General features: G+C 29.9%; 1 protein-coding gene across 1 annotated transcript in view; it reads right to left on the reverse strand.

Moving 5' to 3' along the window:
- Nucleotides 1-18,999, reverse strand: part of LOC129958552 (glycerol-3-phosphate acyltransferase 3-like) — a 43,162-nt gene that overhangs the window by 3,985 nt on the left and 20,178 nt on the right. The window contains exons 8-12 of the mRNA XM_056071095.1: nt 13,539-13,628; nt 8,130-8,223; nt 6,989-7,104; nt 5,753-5,808; nt 4,019-4,104 (exon numbers count right to left, since the gene is read on the reverse strand). Of these exons, the coding sequence (XP_055927070.1) occupies nt 4,019-4,104; nt 5,753-5,808; nt 6,989-7,104; nt 8,130-8,223; nt 13,539-13,628 (442 nt within the window). The remainder of the gene's footprint in view (nt 1-4,018; nt 4,105-5,752; nt 5,809-6,988; nt 7,105-8,129; nt 8,224-13,538; nt 13,629-18,999) is intronic.

Raw genomic sequence — 18,999 nt, forward strand, 5'->3', positions numbered from 1 at the left:
GTCCAAAATTAACGTTATCAATAAACTATTTCAAGCAAATACAATTGTTTTTTTACACTGTAATTGATACTGTTATTGCACAAATAGAAGATGGATTTAAAAGTATACCGAATGTTTTTCTGATTTCAAATTAATCTGTGTTATAAAATTATTATGAATTAGAGAAATATTCCAAAAACTTTGTAATAAAGAGGGAGATGAAAACCTAATAAAAGAAACGTGTTTGCTACGGGATTTGATTTTGAATGAAAGCGATGTAAATAACGCACAAGACATAACGCAATACATTCTAAATAACAATGAGTTATTTTTAAATGTATTAACTGTGTTAAAACTTTTCTTTACTTTCCCAGTTACTATAGCAAGTGCTGAACGCTCTTTCGGAAAATTAAAATTAATAAAGAATTATCTTCGTCCAAGCATGTGTTCAAAATGCTTAAATGCACTTACTATATTAAGTATCGAAAAAGAAATTGCAAAAAATTGTAATTTTTCTGAAGTAAATGATGTATTAGCAAAAACAGAATCATGCATTCAATAAACATTCATTAATAATATATGTTCGGGTTTTTTTTTTTTTTTTTTTTACAAAAAATTAGGGCCCCGAATGGTTCTTGCACCCCTGCCCCTTCATAGAGAAGGCCGGCTCTGCTAAAATAACTCTTCGTTTCTAACTTAATTTAGTTTAACTAAATTAAATGTCCTGTTTTTGAAGTAACATAAAGGCTATTATAGGATAACAAAAAGGCCACTTTGAATCATGTCCAGAAGACGAGAATGACAACTGAGCTCTCCAAACTTTCATACCACACCAAAGGGGGGATGTTTGGCCAATGGCGTCAGATTTAAGCTGGAAAAGTTTAATAATACGCACTAAGCTCACATGGATGGCGGATATTTTAATGGAATCGGCTTCGACCCCAAAGTTAATATTTTACCACTAGACTACGGTGGCTCTTTTCATATCTGGCATTTTCTTACCTTTTCTTTCAAAAAATACCCATGGAATGTTTGTATTCATTATTTAGCTTTCATGAATTCCCTTCATTGCATTCTTTGTGATTTAGCTTTATATTTTGCACAGAATATATTGCTGCATTAGTGTAGTATAACTTTTCAAAATCTTTAAAAATTAAGCTTTCAGAAAGAGAAATATATATAATAATTTTTATCAATTTTTTGAAAGCTCAATTTTCTTAGATTTAAGTAATTTTTTTATAAATTCTCTTCTTTTTAGTATTTGGATGCCACGATTTATATGCTGTATATTAATTTTAGCATTAACAGAGGTCTATTCAATGAACTAATTGAACCGTTCGAGGATAAAAATTTACTATACTGAATTTATTTAACTTTTTTATTAATTTATCAAACGTATTCAATTTAAAATTAAGTATTGTTTGAATTTCGAAATATTAATTTTTTTTTCATGTTTCCAGATTTGCTTGAAGATCAGTATGATCCAACTTTTAGAGTTTGCTTATTATTTTTATTATAATTGGCTGCCTGAATCGCAAGTATACAGTCCTCACAAATTTTCTCTATAGTCATAAAATAAGAAAATACAACAGGAACGGGGAGGGGGCAAGAAATATTCATTTACGAAGCTTTGCCACTTCACATGTTAAGAAAAAGGAGTGACATTTCCCACACTCAACTCTATACCAAGGAGATGACAGCACTGTTTTGCAGAGAAATCTGCTTTTTATTGTGTAGTTTGATGATGACTTCCAATACATCTGCGGAACAGAGAAAGCAATATACTTATGACTGTAATATATTTATGTTTGGGGAAATGCCGTTGGCTTTATATCAGAAACTCCTCATTTCCGATTGGACAAATGTCCTGAACGGTTACAAAAGTTCAGCAAAAATTAGGGGGGAAAAACCCCGAAGCATTCCTTTTTTTCCCCCATTCAGACAGTGACATTACGATTCATAAAGCCAAACTAAAGCTGCGTGAAAAAACATGAGTTAGATTAATATTGTCATATATATCATCATTTTACATTTTTCTTGTCGCACTTATCTACCTATAAAATAAAAGTTGATAAAATTTTGCAAATACAACGAAACCTCTTTACAGCGACCACAAGAAGCAAAATTAGTCACTTTGATGGACTTCATTTCAAGAAGACAAAGTATTAAAATAAGTTTTAGCTCATAATTTTTCGCGCAATTAATTTTGAGATTTAGTTAAAGGAAAGAAGTATTTCATTCGAAGATTTTTTTTTCTTTGAAAAGCGATACAATTTGAATTATTTTGTTCTTTCAGATATTTGAGGTAACTTCTTTTAATTTTTTTTAATTAGAAAAGTAAGAAACTAATTATTTAGCTGTTAGTTGTTGAGGCACAGTTAGCAAGATCTATTTTTCACAATTTCTTCGACATTTACCATTTCGCCACATAGAGATTTCAACTTGATACTTTTGAAGCCGAAACCTATCTAGCCATCCATAAATGGTGGAAAATTTTTTGAGATTTCCTTTGCATTATAAAGAAGAGTGGATCCATTAAAGGGAATTTTCTTCGTTCTAGCAATTATAAACCATCGCAAAGTGTTTGATGAAAATGGTGTCATCTTATAGGATTTTTCCAGCTCTTTCAAGATATGCTTATTTTACATGTATATCTGTATCAAACTTTTTTAATTAGGATTTTTTACTGATTGGTTACGTATTCATTCTATCCGTCATAATTTGCAAACAGTAAGAGATGAGACAGGGTTGCTATAATGTTTTATGATCCACAAGGGCTCTTCTATCACCCTCTTTCGTTTGGCATATTATTTCAAACTCATCCTGTACATGAAATCGTTGTTGTTGCCTTAATGGTACTTGCCATGAACAAGCTCGCTGAAGAAGTCAGCTATTTTAAGCCAAGGGAGTGTCTCTTATTTTTAGTAGCGCCAACCAGGGCCATCTTAGCTACTCACGCATCACATTCGCTTGCACAACCCCTTTTTACAGGGGGGGGGGGACACACACATCTCACAGACGCTACCCCTATGCCAGGAAGCCGCCACATGAAATCGTTTTCTTAGGAAATGAGAACAGACGTGATTAATTGGAAATCACATTACTATTCTTCTTCATAATAATAAAGGAACAGCTTCAATATTAAGATGTGCTTGAGAAGTTACTTGGTAGAGTCGTACCAATTCCGGGTTAGGAAGGAAAAAGCAAAAGAAAAATAGAGTGAAAATTTTTGGAACTTATATAACTTAAGAAAGGAATTTTGAAGGGAAAGCACTTTTGGCTTCAACACATGGAGAGTCAGCATTAGAAAATGACAGTTTGGCAAATCAGAAATTAAAACTAAAGTGAGGCTTGAGTTCGAATGATAAGAAAATAATAATTTTTTCGGACGCGGATACATTGAAATTACATATATTTATTAAACTAATCTTCCATATACTTATATATCAATCTTATATAATTATTTTTACTAAAATTCAAAGATATCACTGAAAGCCTGAAGGAATAGTTTGAAACAGATATGGCAATTTCAATATAAAAAGTATATAAAATTTTAAAAAACCTGGCCGTGAAAGGAACCGATAGTCAAAAGAACATCAAACTTTGGTAACATGATTTTTAGAACGTGGAGGAATAGATGACGTAAAAAAGAAGAAGAAAAAAAGAATTTTTTTTAAAGAAGAAGCAAGAAATTTCTAGAAAAGCCTTTTTTTATTATTTTTTTATCTCACAAAAATCCACCTTAAATTAAGTCATTAAACTGACAATTGAATGTTCTAGACAATAGATAGTATTTATAGCATTACTATAACTCTCACAATTAATAATAAAAATAATCAAGATTGCGACTGAATTATGTTTATATTAGAACTGATTTACCTACGTCTTCTTATTGTTCATTTTTAGAACTTTGTTTTTCTATGTATGTTCCCTACCTTCTAAAATTCATACCACCGAGAACTAACGGACAAACAGTTTTTTTTTTCTCTCTACAGTGCTATTAATAAAGATACTTTAAACATAGCATGCTGATTTTTACCTTAATTGCAGCAGGATATATAGTGCCACCAACTTCAAAGCTCCCTTTCTTAAACATCATTACTGAAGTGTTGTTAATGCATGTCCCTAAAAAAGCAATGATTGGCATTTTAATACGTTTGAAAAAAACTTTCAATGGTTGTTTCCTTAATGTTAATCACTGCAGCTCCACAAATATGTATTAGTTTAATTTCATCTGCACACATATTTTAAAAAATCAGATAATGTTATTTATCGTTTGATTGTGAAGTGTTAGCACATTTTAAAAACATGATGTTCAGATTTTTCTAATTCACAATTCCTTCTCAAATAAGGAAAGAACTTTCCTGAATTTTGGAATAGAGGATCTGATGCTACTAGCAAAAAAAAAAAAAAAAAAAAAAAAAAAACAGTACATTTATTTATGAAGCAAAATTTTCCAAATATCTTCAAACAGATATTTCAATAAAATTTTAGCTTTAATACTTTTATGGAGTTACAAAGACTGCCGTACAATATATATATATATATATATATATATATATATATATATATATATATATATATATATATATATATATATATATATCGACTAATGTTTTTCCATAAGTATTTTTTGAAAAAAAAATCAATCATTAAAATTTTCTTTTATCCTTTGGATTGGAAAATATCCCGATGCAGAAAATAAAGGGTTCTAATCCAATTGCTCACTAAACCCATTACCGGATAAAAATTTGATAAGGCCCTCATTTGAGATACTTGTCCCCTTTTTAAGCCTACTGAAGTACCGTTCGTTTCAGTATTCTGAGACGACCACTTTTCGACGATTACGCGTAAGGATGAACGCATTTCCGGAATTCTTCATCGTTCTGTGACCTTCATTTTCGCTCTATTAGATACTTTTTTGTTCAATTTTTTTTCCACGTGTATGTGAATATCATGTCGTTTTTGTCCGTTTTGTCAGTCTGCGAGTAATCCGAGTTTATTTTATTGTTAAATGAAAACACCCCCTCCTTTCATCTTTCCTCTCATCCCTATTTTAACAAATTAAACCCATCCTAATGCATGCGCAAAAGTGCGGAGGGTTTTATAATCCTTTGTCAAACAATATCACATTTAGTATATATGGCATTTGCTTACTTGGACAATTTTTTGCGACTCCTTCCCCAAGAAAGTGCAGTGTGGCTAAGCTATATTTTATTTATCTTAAACATAGAACCAGCACTGACTAAACCAATAAATGTTAAGAAGCTTAATAAACGGAAAGAAAGTTTTCATTAAACATTTAAAAACCAAAACCATAGATGAACCATTCTGTAAACACCAACATATATACATAATTTAACATAGGCTAATTTGGAATCGATTTCATGAGCGTGAAAATACAGTAATGAAGCAGGGACTTACATGAATCACAAAGTTTATTTATAAGATTGAACTTATTTAATCACAATTCCCAAATTTATCTATTAGTAAACTTGCATTTGCTCTTTTTTATCACTCTTCTTATAATATAAGCTTTAATATTATTTTTGTTTGGGCCAATTGTGGTGTAATATTAAATTGTGATTAATGTACTGTGATGCTAAATTGTGTAAAATGATGTGATGAGAAAGTGATGTTAAACTGTATTTTGCAATGAAATCATAAGAATTTAAATCTTCGCAAATTCTAACTATCACAAATATATATGAAATTCTATATTACTTAATTATTTAAATAACAGAAAAATTATAAACAGTTAAGGCAATCTTACCTTCAGGAAATATTAAAATGGGTAATTTTGAAGGATCATGACAATGTTCTTTTAATCTACAAAAATGTTAAATTCAAATTTTTTTCAAATGCAAACATTTATTAACAAAAATACTACATAAAGTACTAGCAACATTTCCATTTACTAAATTACGCAACAAAAGTAAGCAAATAGTACGAAAGATTTATTCACAATTGATATAAATAATAATAAAGAAAATAAAACCAGATTGAGAATAAAAAATGAAACTGTTATAATTTTTTTTCATGTAAAGTGTTGAAAAAATAAATGCACGATAGTAAATTTGAATATTTAAATACTTCTATAAAAATAATGGAAATATAAAATGCCAAACATGATTAGATAATCCTCAAATTTTCCAGCTGTATCTAATCTAAATTTGCCCCCTTTAGATTTCTAATAAAAAAAATCATTTTAAGAAATTTTTACATTTTTAACCTTTTTTTTAAATAGCGTATTTTCAAATTAGCTTTTCAATTTTTAAATTTAAATTTTACCAAGAAATTCATTTTAGCTATTAATATCCTGAACTTTAGCTCTCAGATAACCTTTAACAAGCTCTATACATTTATTTCATCTATCTGTCTCTAAATTATAAGAAAAATTAAAATTTAAGCAAAAAAATCAGCTGATTATTAAATAATATGAAGGGGGCCTCACATATAACAGAGCACACTTTTTTTTAAAAAGTACAAATACAAAATAAAATTTAAATTTTATGGTATTACTACCAGCAATATATTTACAGTATATTGCAAAAGAATAATCTAAACATTACTTAAGTTATTTTTAAATCAATATTCTGAACATAATTAATTTGAGCTGATTTTCAATATAGTACCTTTCAAAAGAATAATTAAAATATTATTATTTAAATATAATTGAGACAAATTTCAGATTACAGTTAATGGATTTCACATGTGAATAGGACTGAAACATAACAATGAAAACATTGATTCTTTAACAAATGCTAACAAATAAAAAGTTCTATTTTTTCAAATAATTATAATTTGGAGTCGTATTAAAAATTAACGGCCAATTTCTCTTAGATTTGAAAAAAGTCATAGATCTTAAATGGACATGCATCTGTAAATTGAAAATTTGCGACTTATAAGACCTTTGAGGTAGTGTAGTATCGTTTTTCAAGAGACAAAATGAAGATAATCAATTTAAAGTGGATAATAATCTTCAGAAAATAAATTTGTAAAATCTTACCTTCTCGTAACTAAACTCCTATCCTTCATTTCAAATCGTTCAAACCATACATGGGATGTAGCCCGAGCTAATGCTCTTTGTAGCACCCCAAGAAAGCCACCATGTGTTTGGCCAACCTAAAAATTAAATTTGAAAATACGGAAACTTTATTTAAAAGTATGTAAGCACAAAATGTATGGAACAACATTTACATTACAAAAGCAAAATTAACAATATTGAGATTGAAAATTGTATTGCCTTTAGTTTAACCTACAACCAATCAACATACAGCAAGTGCAATAAATATAGTCATAAATATTATAGTCAGTTATTTAATATTAACGAAAATAATTGTATATTGTTATGTAAATTGAATTGATTGTCATTGCACGAAAGATACCACAAAATTTCAAAAAATTATTTCAATTGTATCCACAACAATTTCTAAAATCCAATTCATTTAACATAAAATTATGATCATGCAAGAAGCAAAGGATTGTACTGAGTAGAAGTTTTAATGCTTGGATCATGCTAATAAATACTATCACTTTTCAACCATAACAAGTTAAAAATGACATTATTATATCCATTAGAATAAATAGTAAAATCAAGGAAAGGAAATAAAAGAAAGAAAGAAAACATCTTTCACCAATATTTACTGAGTATTCAATTACAAGATTCCACGTAAAAGTATCACATTGCATAACACTGTGTAGTATTTGAAAAGAAGGTTCATTCATCCCTACTAAGAGTTTTGTAGCTTTGCCATACATTGCTATAATTCAAAGCTTCACTTCTGCTAATTAATCTCTGTTAAAATTCTATCTTTAAAGGGTTTATTTATCATAAATATACTGAATTGTGAGCAAGAGCAGATAAGGTAATTTAATGAAAGTGTAACTAAAATAAAATTATTTTTATTATATGAAAATGGATGAATAAATTATAATAAAGGAAGTATTCTAGATTTTTTTTAAAAGGAATAGAGAGAAAAAAAAGAATACCATCGCATATTTATTGATGCTATTTGCCAAGTTCACTTTAAATGGAAATTATATAAATATGATTCCAAAATTAATTGGTATTAAGGATTATAAGACATGGAAATTCATTCATTTATTTTAATGCATATTTCTAAGAAAAAATGTCATTTCAAACATACCAACGCATAGCAATTGTCACAGGCAAGAATGACAACATCAATTGGCGATGTATGGTTAGCAACACAAATTCCACCACCTTTAGCTTTATTCTCTCTAAAAATACATAAAAATTAAGTTGTTAATATAATAAATAATAAAAGTAATAAAATTTTCATAAAAGTTATAATGGTTTTCATGTAATAAATGCCATTTGAGATTCAGAATAACATATGCTACTAATAATTGACAATTTTTAATTGCGATCATTTTGTATTTATAAAAAGCACTGAAAAGCTACTGTCAATGCCACAAATTATTGATCATCAAAAATTATTGATTATCAGAGAACTGAGTCATTGTAAATAAGTTTAAAAAAGACCAAAAATTAAGCAAATTTACTAATAAAAAAAAAGAAGAAACAACTTTTTTTTATAAAAAGCAATATAAATACTATCAAACTTTTTAAATACCGCTTGCACTCAGTCTTGGAGTATTAAACATTCTTTAAATAGTTTGATATTAAAAATAAAATTGGGTATAATGAAAAGTTTTGTTGCTTTTTTTTCTAAAGGAAAAACAAAATTATTTTTTCACTTTTTATTTAAAATTTAATCCAAAATATAATATCTTTTGTTAGTTACAACTGTCTGCCAGCGTTCTAGCAGATTATCTAACCCCCTGGATTTGATTTTTGAAAAATCCACCAGAAATGTCAACTATCTATTCATTTTCAGCTGAAAAATAGGGGAGAAAAAGATAACTCGAAAGAATTTTTCCTTTTCGTTGTCTCAGAGAAGCTTTATCTCTCTCCAAGTACAGACATTTTCCTTTATCCCAATTTCTTCATATTAAGCGAGCGCATTAACAATTCAATTACCGTTCCTTTTTTTTTCCCCCTCTACAAAGTATTTAATTAAAAAAGGCATTGCAAGCCAAACAACAACTTCGAGGAAGAAAATTTTCAAAATGTTTTATCATTTCGAAAAATGTTTGCACTTGATTACATTTTAAAATAATTAATAACGGAAAATAAAGAAATTATAAGATAGATAAAAAAATAATTAAAAATTTCAGTGGCTAGATAAATAGATAAATTTCAGTGGCTAGATAAATAGATAAATTTCAGTGGCTTTGTGCGTGTGTGTGTGTTTACATGATTTTTCCGACAGCTTTTCCGACAAGAGATACTTGCAAAATTCCTGCAATGCTAATTATTCCGTACGATCCTATTTCTGTCTCGAAGAAGATGCCATGACATTGAGAGTAGAGAGAGAAATATGGGCAAATTTAAGAAACACGTCTTCTTAAAGGATATAAATTACTGCGATTTGGAAGCCACGTATTGCATTATTCGATCAAATCAAATGTTCATTCGCTTCCAAATCAAATGTTGGAAGTTAAAAGGAATGTAGCTTCTAAAAAATAATTGATAAGTGCATTTATATTGAACAACACCATAGCACACGTTCAAGGTATATCAGCTCTAAGGTTGCAAACTTTTTGTTTGCCTATTTGAGAGATGTGTCACGGAGTTCTTGAAGTCAAAGTTATTAACCTCCGGACGGAACAGATGATATGGGTATTAACATGACGTTGAAATTACTTAGTAAGTGATTGTGTTTAGTTAAGTGAAAAAATTTTCATAGAACAGAAAACTAAAAATAACATATTTCAGAAATTAGAAAAAAAGTTAAAGAAAACAGAATTTTGCATAAGTGTTTTTTCGTCAAAAACTGTTCAAAGCCAAGCCGGTGTGGTAACGCTATGATTGAAACTTCGACATGAAGAAAATGGTGAGGTCCCTTGGCGTTCTCGAAAGCGTTGGGTTATAAGTTTGAATTTCTTTGATGGAGATGTTGTCACTTTCAGCTATTTTCTCGAAGAATCTTACTAAAAGTTTTTGTGGAATTTTTGTAATGATACAAGACCTCTGAATTGGAAATGCTTTCCAGGTGCGGAAGATGGTGCTGCAAGTGCACGGGATTTCTGAATGTTTTAGCACAGATTCTTCCTTTCCCAAACTTCCTTTGCCCACGTAAAGGTAGTATAGGATGGCTGATTATACGAAGGCCGAACTAGTGGATATGTATCTGAAGTACAGGACGGAGGAGTGCAATAGGCCAGCCGCACAGCAATTGTATGCTCAACGATGGCAGATTAAAAATACTCTCAACCTTGAGAGTATTCCTTGGATATTTCCCTCGGTGGTTAACTGAAAGAGATTGTTTTCAGAAGGTCGAGAACGAACAGTAGAGTCTTCGAACATTGAGGAGCCTGTACTATATATGGCACAGGTGAAGCGAAGTTCAAGAATGCGAGATGTAGCGCAACTTTTCGGGGTATCCGCTGCAGCGTCTGAAGAATTCTGAGTGAAAACGATATGCATACAGCGCAGTGAGGCCTTTGAAGGAGGTGATAATGCATTTTGGACAGTTTTCACACAATGATATCTGCAAAAGCGCACTACAGATTCTCATTTTCCAAAGTTTGTGTAGTTCACAAATGAAGCGAACCGCTTGAAGGGACAGAATCTTCTATCAGAATAATACTCTTGTGTTCGGTGTTCCCATGTGATACGAAGCCATGCAGCACAAGGACCTTTTACGGGTAAATGTTTGGGTTTGCATTTTGAGGGATCATCTCATCGGAAAGTACTTGTTGCCTGTTGCCTGAGAGATACTAGGTCTTCAGTGGCCTGGTGGAGAGGTATCGGCCACGGAACCGGAGGTTTTCATGTTCGAGACTCAATTTGGCCAACAACCCATTTGGCCAAAAGTGGATCAGACTTGGTAGTTGGTCCATTGTTGGACAGAACCACCAGAATGCAGGCATCAGACTCCTCGCTCATCGAACGTATGCCTTGAATACTGCTTCCAAGGGCATATCGAGTTACTGACGTATGATACTCCTATTGACTGTGCCGAGGACTTGGTTACACGTATCGCAGCTGAAGAATTCCCAGGCAGCCAGGAATCTTAGAGAATTTTCAGGCTTCAAAATGCCAAGGATGTGGTGGTCAGCATCACACTTCGTGGATGACGTTTTGAGCACCTCCGTTGACCTGTATGTATTTGATCAAGATGTACATTGAATAATAAATTGTATATTCATGCACGTGGTGTCCTTTCCTGTGTTTTGCATATATTACAGCACACTCATGTTATTTCCGACACAGCATTGCTATGTAAATTCGAGTCGCCTAGGAGTATACTAGCCCTCTTGGAAGTTTATAGCCTTGGTGCTAGGACACCCTATATTGATAAAAATAAAACTTTAAATTAATAATTTTTCTTTCTTTCTAGAATTTATAGTAAACAAGGCGAAAGTATTGTAATTTTCAATACTTGACCTCGAAATTTTGAGAAGTCCCCATCACATGACAATTTGCCCGTGTGTATAAAAATAAGATAACACAGCAACTGAACTATCTAGAGGAATTAGATTAAGTACCAAGTCTTATAATAAAATTATGAATTGATATCAACTTTCGAACAAAGACAACCAAATGGAATTTTGTCTATATGTCTGTTCGTGTGCATCTTAGTGTGATTTGATAATAACACAAATACCAAGAAAAAATTTATTAGTTTTTTCGATCGAAATAAAACCAAAAAAGTCAACTTCATTTTAAGATTTTTTATCGATATTAATGAACGATAACTTAATCCATACATATGTATTTATTTCAAGTGACAACTTTCAAAAGATTTTCTTTTTCTAAATTTTCAGTCTCAATTGTCTAAATCCTTATAAACAAAAGTAAGGGGAATAGGTAACATTATTGTGATAATATATTTTTAAAATTCCTTATTATTATAAATTACAAATTATTAATTTGTTAAGTAAAACTTCTTTACCAAAACAATCCTCATCAAATTAAAAATCTAATAATAGCTCATTAGCATTATTAAAAACGACTTAATTTCCTTCTGCAGAAATCACCATTACACAGCGCAGAATCTTCATTCCACTCGCATTCAACTCCCCCTCCCATAATTTAGCATTTAATAGAAGCATTCTATTTCACTGAAATTTTGTCTTATAGATGCAGCTGCGAATTTAAGTGTATGGCAGTTAAATAATAAATTCCATTAATTCACATTCTGTAAGAAAACAAATTTAAATAAAGAGAGATAGATTAGAGAAAAAATATTAATAAGCAAATAATTTAAATTTAATTTACCATACATAATAATCTACCATAATGACTGACCATAAATTATGGCATTGCACTTTTTAAGTTTGCGTCTTTACTTACACTTTTTTTACACTAATCCAAAACACACCTACATTACCCCCAAAAAACTGGGGGTTTTCAAAGATTCCCGAGTTCCACAATTAAAGTAGATTTGTGAATATTACTGGCCTATGAAATTTATTTTAAAAGCGTATTAATGAAATTATTACATCCATAATTGCAAGTGAATTTTCAATTCATGAACACATCCAATTTCTTCTATTGCTTTAATTTGCATATTTTGTTTATATAAATCGTTTCATTTTTTATTTCATACATTACAGCGAATATTTAGCCCTGTAGCTTTTAAAATGATTTTTTTTTAATTAGATGAAGTTACATCTTCTCCCTACTTTTCTTTTCAAGATAGTATTCCATCTGAACAACAAGAACTTTTAAAAGCATGAAAAAAAAACTTTTGAAAGGAAAGGACCGCAGATAAAAATATCAATAAGCTGAAATGACACAACAAATGCTTATCTACTTTAATACTTAAAATAATAACAGCATACTTTGAAAGGTTGCAGAGTGAACAAATGACTATTTCATTGTTATGGGTACAGCATAATGTAAAACCTTATTCAAAATATTTTGTATAGTATATTAAATTTAAAATGATCAATATGTGAATATTTTGGGAAGAAAAGTTTTAAAGAATTAAATTAATTAAATAAAACACAAAATGCTTTACATAAAATTTGCTGCAATTAATTATATTAAATTATTTGTTTAATACACTTCTGATGATGGATATAGCTTATCGGATACTGGCGATCACAATAACGCTAGACAAAATTCAAGCTTTCAATCAAAATCAGATCGAACCATAATTTTCTGAGCATGAAGTAAAATTGCATGAAATACAAGTAGCCATAATTGTGATAATATGCAAAATTATCTATAAATACATAATTATTTAAACTATTTAAATACATAACAATTTATTTTATTCATTTGTTGGCATGTAAATTCGTTTGAAAGATTATATAGTAAACCTAAGTGAATAATAATGTTGATGTAGAAAAGATCCTTGTTTTCACAATCAAAAAATGAAATTGCCATAAAGAAATGTCACAACTTAATGTATATCACAGATAAAAAGAAATGAAATATAGAAAACTTAAAACTATGATAACTACATTACAATTCCTTTAAAAGTTCAAGACAAAATGCTAAAATTTGAAAAGCTTACTTATTATGGTAGGTAACAATGGCAGAAAACGATCTAGCTAAAATTCTGAAGCACATTAAACTCACTTGCCAATATGTCCATTTCTTAAGCCTAGAAATCAAAATGATATATTTTAGTGATCAGTGTAAAATTTTGGAATTTTATTACAAAGTATATCAACAATGCTTAAGAGCTGGATACTTTTATAATTTCTGTGAAATTGCTACGTCTTTATTAAATTTAAAATGAGTAACTTCTTATTAGTGTAAGTTATAATCATACAAACACATCATAAATTGACGCTACCACCATCACTACCAATAAAAGCTTCTTTCGGCAAACTAGAAGTACCGAAACAGACGAATCTTCAATGAAGTTGGGTCTCAAACACGCATTTGTCTAGTCTCAAAGATGAAACTCCATCACGAGACCATCGTAATTTCGTCGAACTTACAACAACAAAACTTAATGTATACTGCGATGTTTTTTTTTTTTTTTTTTTTTTTTTTTTTTCCTACAAGTACAGTTATCGATTTTTAATTTCTCAAGAGTGGAAGCTATCAAAAAACTTTCAGTAAAAAAGTTGTTCCTTATGATGTAATTATTCACCTAATTTGAAAAATCGTTCTATCTTCAATAGTTACAGAACTACAGAGAAACGCAAATTTTCTTCCCCATCGTTTCTTCATCCTTTGAGTAGAATGACACAATTACGAGTACACACAAATTCATTCCCCTTTTAACATATCCTTTGTCAATTCAAATCCAATTAAAATTATTCCAGTTGTCGTAACCTAAAGTAAGTTATATTACATAAAGTGAAAAATAATAGGAAGCAGATTTACAGATAAAGTAATCAATATCAAATTTAATATTAATTTATCAGATTTTAAATTTAGATTGAATTGTTGCGCGGCATTACTGCAAGTCTTATAACTCATCTTAAGACGCCTTTGTTGACATTGAAGCATTTTATGACTCGAATCATCGCCGTTGCGATAGACATAACCGGCACACTCTGTATGTCTGGGTACATCTTACAATCGGTTCTCTGTCACTGCGATGACGCTCATGCTCGCAATTCCTGTACTTCATTTCGTAACCTTTATGGCACTGAACTCTGCATTAGAGATTATGTTGATATGCTGTTAAATAAATGTTTTTACATTTATTGTTGTACTTATTTTTATACTGTATATTTTACACTCGGCATCAAAGAGGTATGTTGTAATCAAGTTCTCAAATGTTTTAGTAGAAACTGTATTTTTTGTTGTTCTAGCTTGACATCACGCCCTGTACGAGTATTTCTAAAATCTTATTCTATTAAATGCGATTTGCTGTACAATATCCTATGGCATTTTTTGTTACTCTTGGTGCCTATTATCCCCCTTCCCTTTGAATTTAAGAAGCATCTCATATATTTGTTTCTGGTGACGATTTTCCGCACAGGCGTTCGAGGAGGTCACCTCGGGTCAACAATGTAATATGTTGTTGGAAAATAGGCAAATTAAAAAAATCAATATATTTTAAAAATTGCCAAAATTTAGGAAAAATTCGCACGATTATTAAATTTGTATCCTTAAAAAGACAGTATTTCAAACTGTGGAAAGGTGTAAAATTTATTCTTTGCGCAGTAATATTTTTGGAAATTATAGAGGCAAAATGCCAAAATTCAGCTTAATTTTTTATTAATTAAAATTTTTATAAAATGGTTCCGAGATGCATATTTTTACCCTTCAAAGTATATATGTACACAAATTTGGTAGTTGTAGATCAATGTTTTTCAAACTTTTGACATATGTGTACCCCTTCTATAATTTTCGTAACGCTGAGTACCCCTGGCCAAAAAAAGAAAAGGATATATTTTAATAACAATCAAAATCATATTAATTTTTTCTTTTTTTGTGACATACACAAAATAATAAGAATAGAGAAATAAAATTATTCATAATAAAATATAAATGAAAGTTATATTGTAAGTAACATTTATTTGGATCAATGAGAAGGATGAAATTGTTTGTGCTGAGATGACAGATCGTCATAATTTGGTTCCCTATTTGTTAATTTTAATCTCAGATGCGGTTCCACGTCCAACAGTCTGTTCCTTTTTTTCGACTTAATCTCTACAAATGATAAAAAAAGCAACTTCACATAAATATGAAGAGGGAAAAGGCAAGATGTATTTCAGAACTTTTTCTGTTAAGACCGGGATACACATGTTGCATTTGTAACCAGAATGATGTTAAGGTACTCTCCCTATGTTTAAATTTCGAAAATCCGTCTGAAGCCAATTCCAACAATTGCTCTTCTTCTGCATGAGTCAGATCTTCTGGCATGGATGTTGTGTTAATGTTAAACGGATCTCTTATCCATTTAATATTTTTGTTTAAATCAGGAAAATAGTTTTATAGGGAGGGACAGTGGACCACAGATAATTTGGCCTTCTTTCATTTTGGACAGTCACGTGATTTTCCGGGGGTTGACTTTTGCCTCAGCTGTACCCCCATCAAACTCTTATTGTACCCCTGGGGTTACGCGTACCACACTTTGGGAAACACTGTTGTAGATCAAACAGATTAGAGCCTGTAGACCGCCAACTTATATACATACATACACACATTTATCTTTATTATTAGTAAAGGCGAAATAAACCACTGACATTGTTAGCTACTATATATTATAATAAATTCAAATATAATCATACAATTATATATACAATTAAATTAATTATACACTGCGTAAAAAAAGTAGGACACTAGATTTAAAAAAAATAAGGATTTTTTAAATTTTACTCCAATTATTTTTTAGATCATTCACCGAAAAAATATTAGTATCATTACCATGATATTCAAAAATAAAGCATAAAAAATTATTTATTTCATTTAAAACCGTGTAATAAAAGTAGAAGAATAAAATATAAGCGGTTTTAATTAAGAATGCTCTCTCCATTAGCTTTTATGACTTCGAATATTCTGTTTGGAAGTGAATCATACAAAGACTTGATTCCTATTTGACAAAAATTATTACAAAAGTATTTAATGCCACTCGGAGCTCAAAGTGCGATTCAAACTGCTTCCCATCAGCGTATACTCGACGAACACGCATCGCCCAGATATTTTCTACTATATTCAGATCGGCGCTTTTAGCTGGCCATGGTAAAACTTGCAAATTATTTGCAACGAACCAATTTTTAACTCCATTGGCGGTGTGGATTGAGGCTCCATCTTGTTGAAACATCCCCTGTTCTCCTCCTAATTCGGAGAAATAAGGAAGAAGCTCAGAATTCAGAACATTAATATAGTCGGTATGCTTGTGCCTTCCATTGAGAAAGATGAAACTTGTTCTTCCTCCATAACCAACTGCTAACCAGACCATCAAACTTCAACCTTCCATTTGTATAATTGAATAATATTGTTCTGCATTCTTCAGACAATGCCAGTAGTATTGATAACCGTCTGGACCATCTAAGTTAAACTATTTTTCATCTGAAAATTTCATAGAAGTCCATTTTGTGGTATGTGTTCCTTAGCCCAAGAGAAATGATTATTAATATGTGTTTGTTTCCACTTTGAATGATGCCTCCGTTTTTTTTTAACGAATATTTTGGACCTTTGGATGTAGTTGTATACTGTTTGCTTGGACACATGAATAAGTCCTGCTTGATTTCGAGCTTTTGCAACAATTCCAGTACTATTTTTTAAACTCATGAGCAAGTTTTCCTTCATCACGAGGTGTTAACTTTTTAGGCCTACCAGTCTTCTTTCTTATTCTGTTTCTGTTTGGATAAATTGGATAAAGTTGAAAAAAAAGATATATATATATATATATATATATATATATATATATATATATATATATATATATATATATATATATATTACTGATTGAACTGAATTTTGATGCAGAACCAAAAGAGTAAGTAAATGATTTAGCAGCTTAACTTTTGAAAGGGCTCTATGTAAAATAACTTTCTAAAAAATATAAGATTCAATGAAAATTATTCATCATTTTAGTCAAGCATGAATGCGATTGAAATTACAATAGCTGCCCATTACTGAGCTAATTATAAAATAGTTGTTTCCTATTGCTGTTTTTTTTTGTTTGTTTGTTTGTTTTTATGCCAGCATCATTATGTTGGCTATAGTATGCTAGACTAAACAGTCAAGTTGTGTAAAGATAAAAGCATGGTTTTAAGACTATGCAAAATCGATGTAAATTTTCTGATAATTAAAATTGGACAATGATTGCATACGAGAATAACATCATTAGTAATGTAATATAATAATTATAAGCATATATTTCGGAAAACTATAACAGAGAATAAAAGAACACATTAATAACTGGGGTGTTTTTATTCTGAAACTAAATAAAATTACCATCTAACAAAATTCAAACTTAAATGTATTTAAAATTTTTAAAAAATCATGGCAGTGATCTAAACCCTTCATCTGCATAAACTAACAAATGTTAAATATAATTTAGCAATATAAATTATCATGTGTTCATAACAAGACGGGAAAAAAAAAAAAAAACTGCTGCAACCACAAGCTATGTGATATTTGAAAATCTTAATTCCTCAGTGGGAAAAAAATACTATATATAATGATCTTTTAGCTGTTGCAGTCATATTCAATTCTAATAGTTATTTGAATAACTGCATTTATTAAATAATTAGAAATTAAATATTTAATAATAATGTATCATTAAGTAACATAAATTAATAACTATGGATTTATTAACTCAGATAGAAAGGAGAATTTCCACTCACTTGTAAATATATATATATAGCTTTAAAAGTCATGAAAATCACATAAATAATTTATATTCACTTAATAATTATTACATGCCAAATATAATCATGAAATAAAAATTCTTGTATACAGATGACACAGAAAGAGAGAGAGAGAGAGAAAGAAAACGTCTAATATTCTTAAACTATAAAATCATGAATTACTTTTTAACTGTCCAAAAGTAAAACTTTTGCTTAAAAATTTATTTGAGACATATTTATCTTTTCCAACATTAGAAAAACGATTTAAATATATGATGAAACAATGAAACAGATTTCATTTAAATTTCAGGAATAAAAATTACTGCTGAAAATCACATTAAAATATTTTTTAAAATTTTAAAGAATTGGAGGAATTACTCTGAAATACAACACTGAAAAGAGGAGTTTTTGAATTTTTAGAAGGGGTGAAAATTCTTTTTCACATAGATTAAATTTTCATAAATTATCACTACAAGGAACGAAATTTTGATTAATTAAAATTCATATTAAAGTTTCGAAAAATTCGCTGTGTGGCGAGCATTCCCACCCTCCAAAATATATTTGTGCTACATTTGGTAACATTAAATCTAACAATTTAGTTTGTAATGCTCAAACGGATAGACAAACAATAAAAACATTCGTTTTCGCTGTTAGCATTAGTAGAGATCATTGCACAATGGATACTAAAAATAAATGGGTCTTTCATTAAAA

This window comes from Argiope bruennichi, chromosome X1, assembly GCF_947563725.1.
Source record: "Argiope bruennichi chromosome X1, qqArgBrue1.1, whole genome shotgun sequence".
In the NCBI taxonomy this organism is placed as follows: domain Eukaryota; kingdom Metazoa; phylum Arthropoda; class Arachnida; order Araneae; family Araneidae; genus Argiope; species Argiope bruennichi.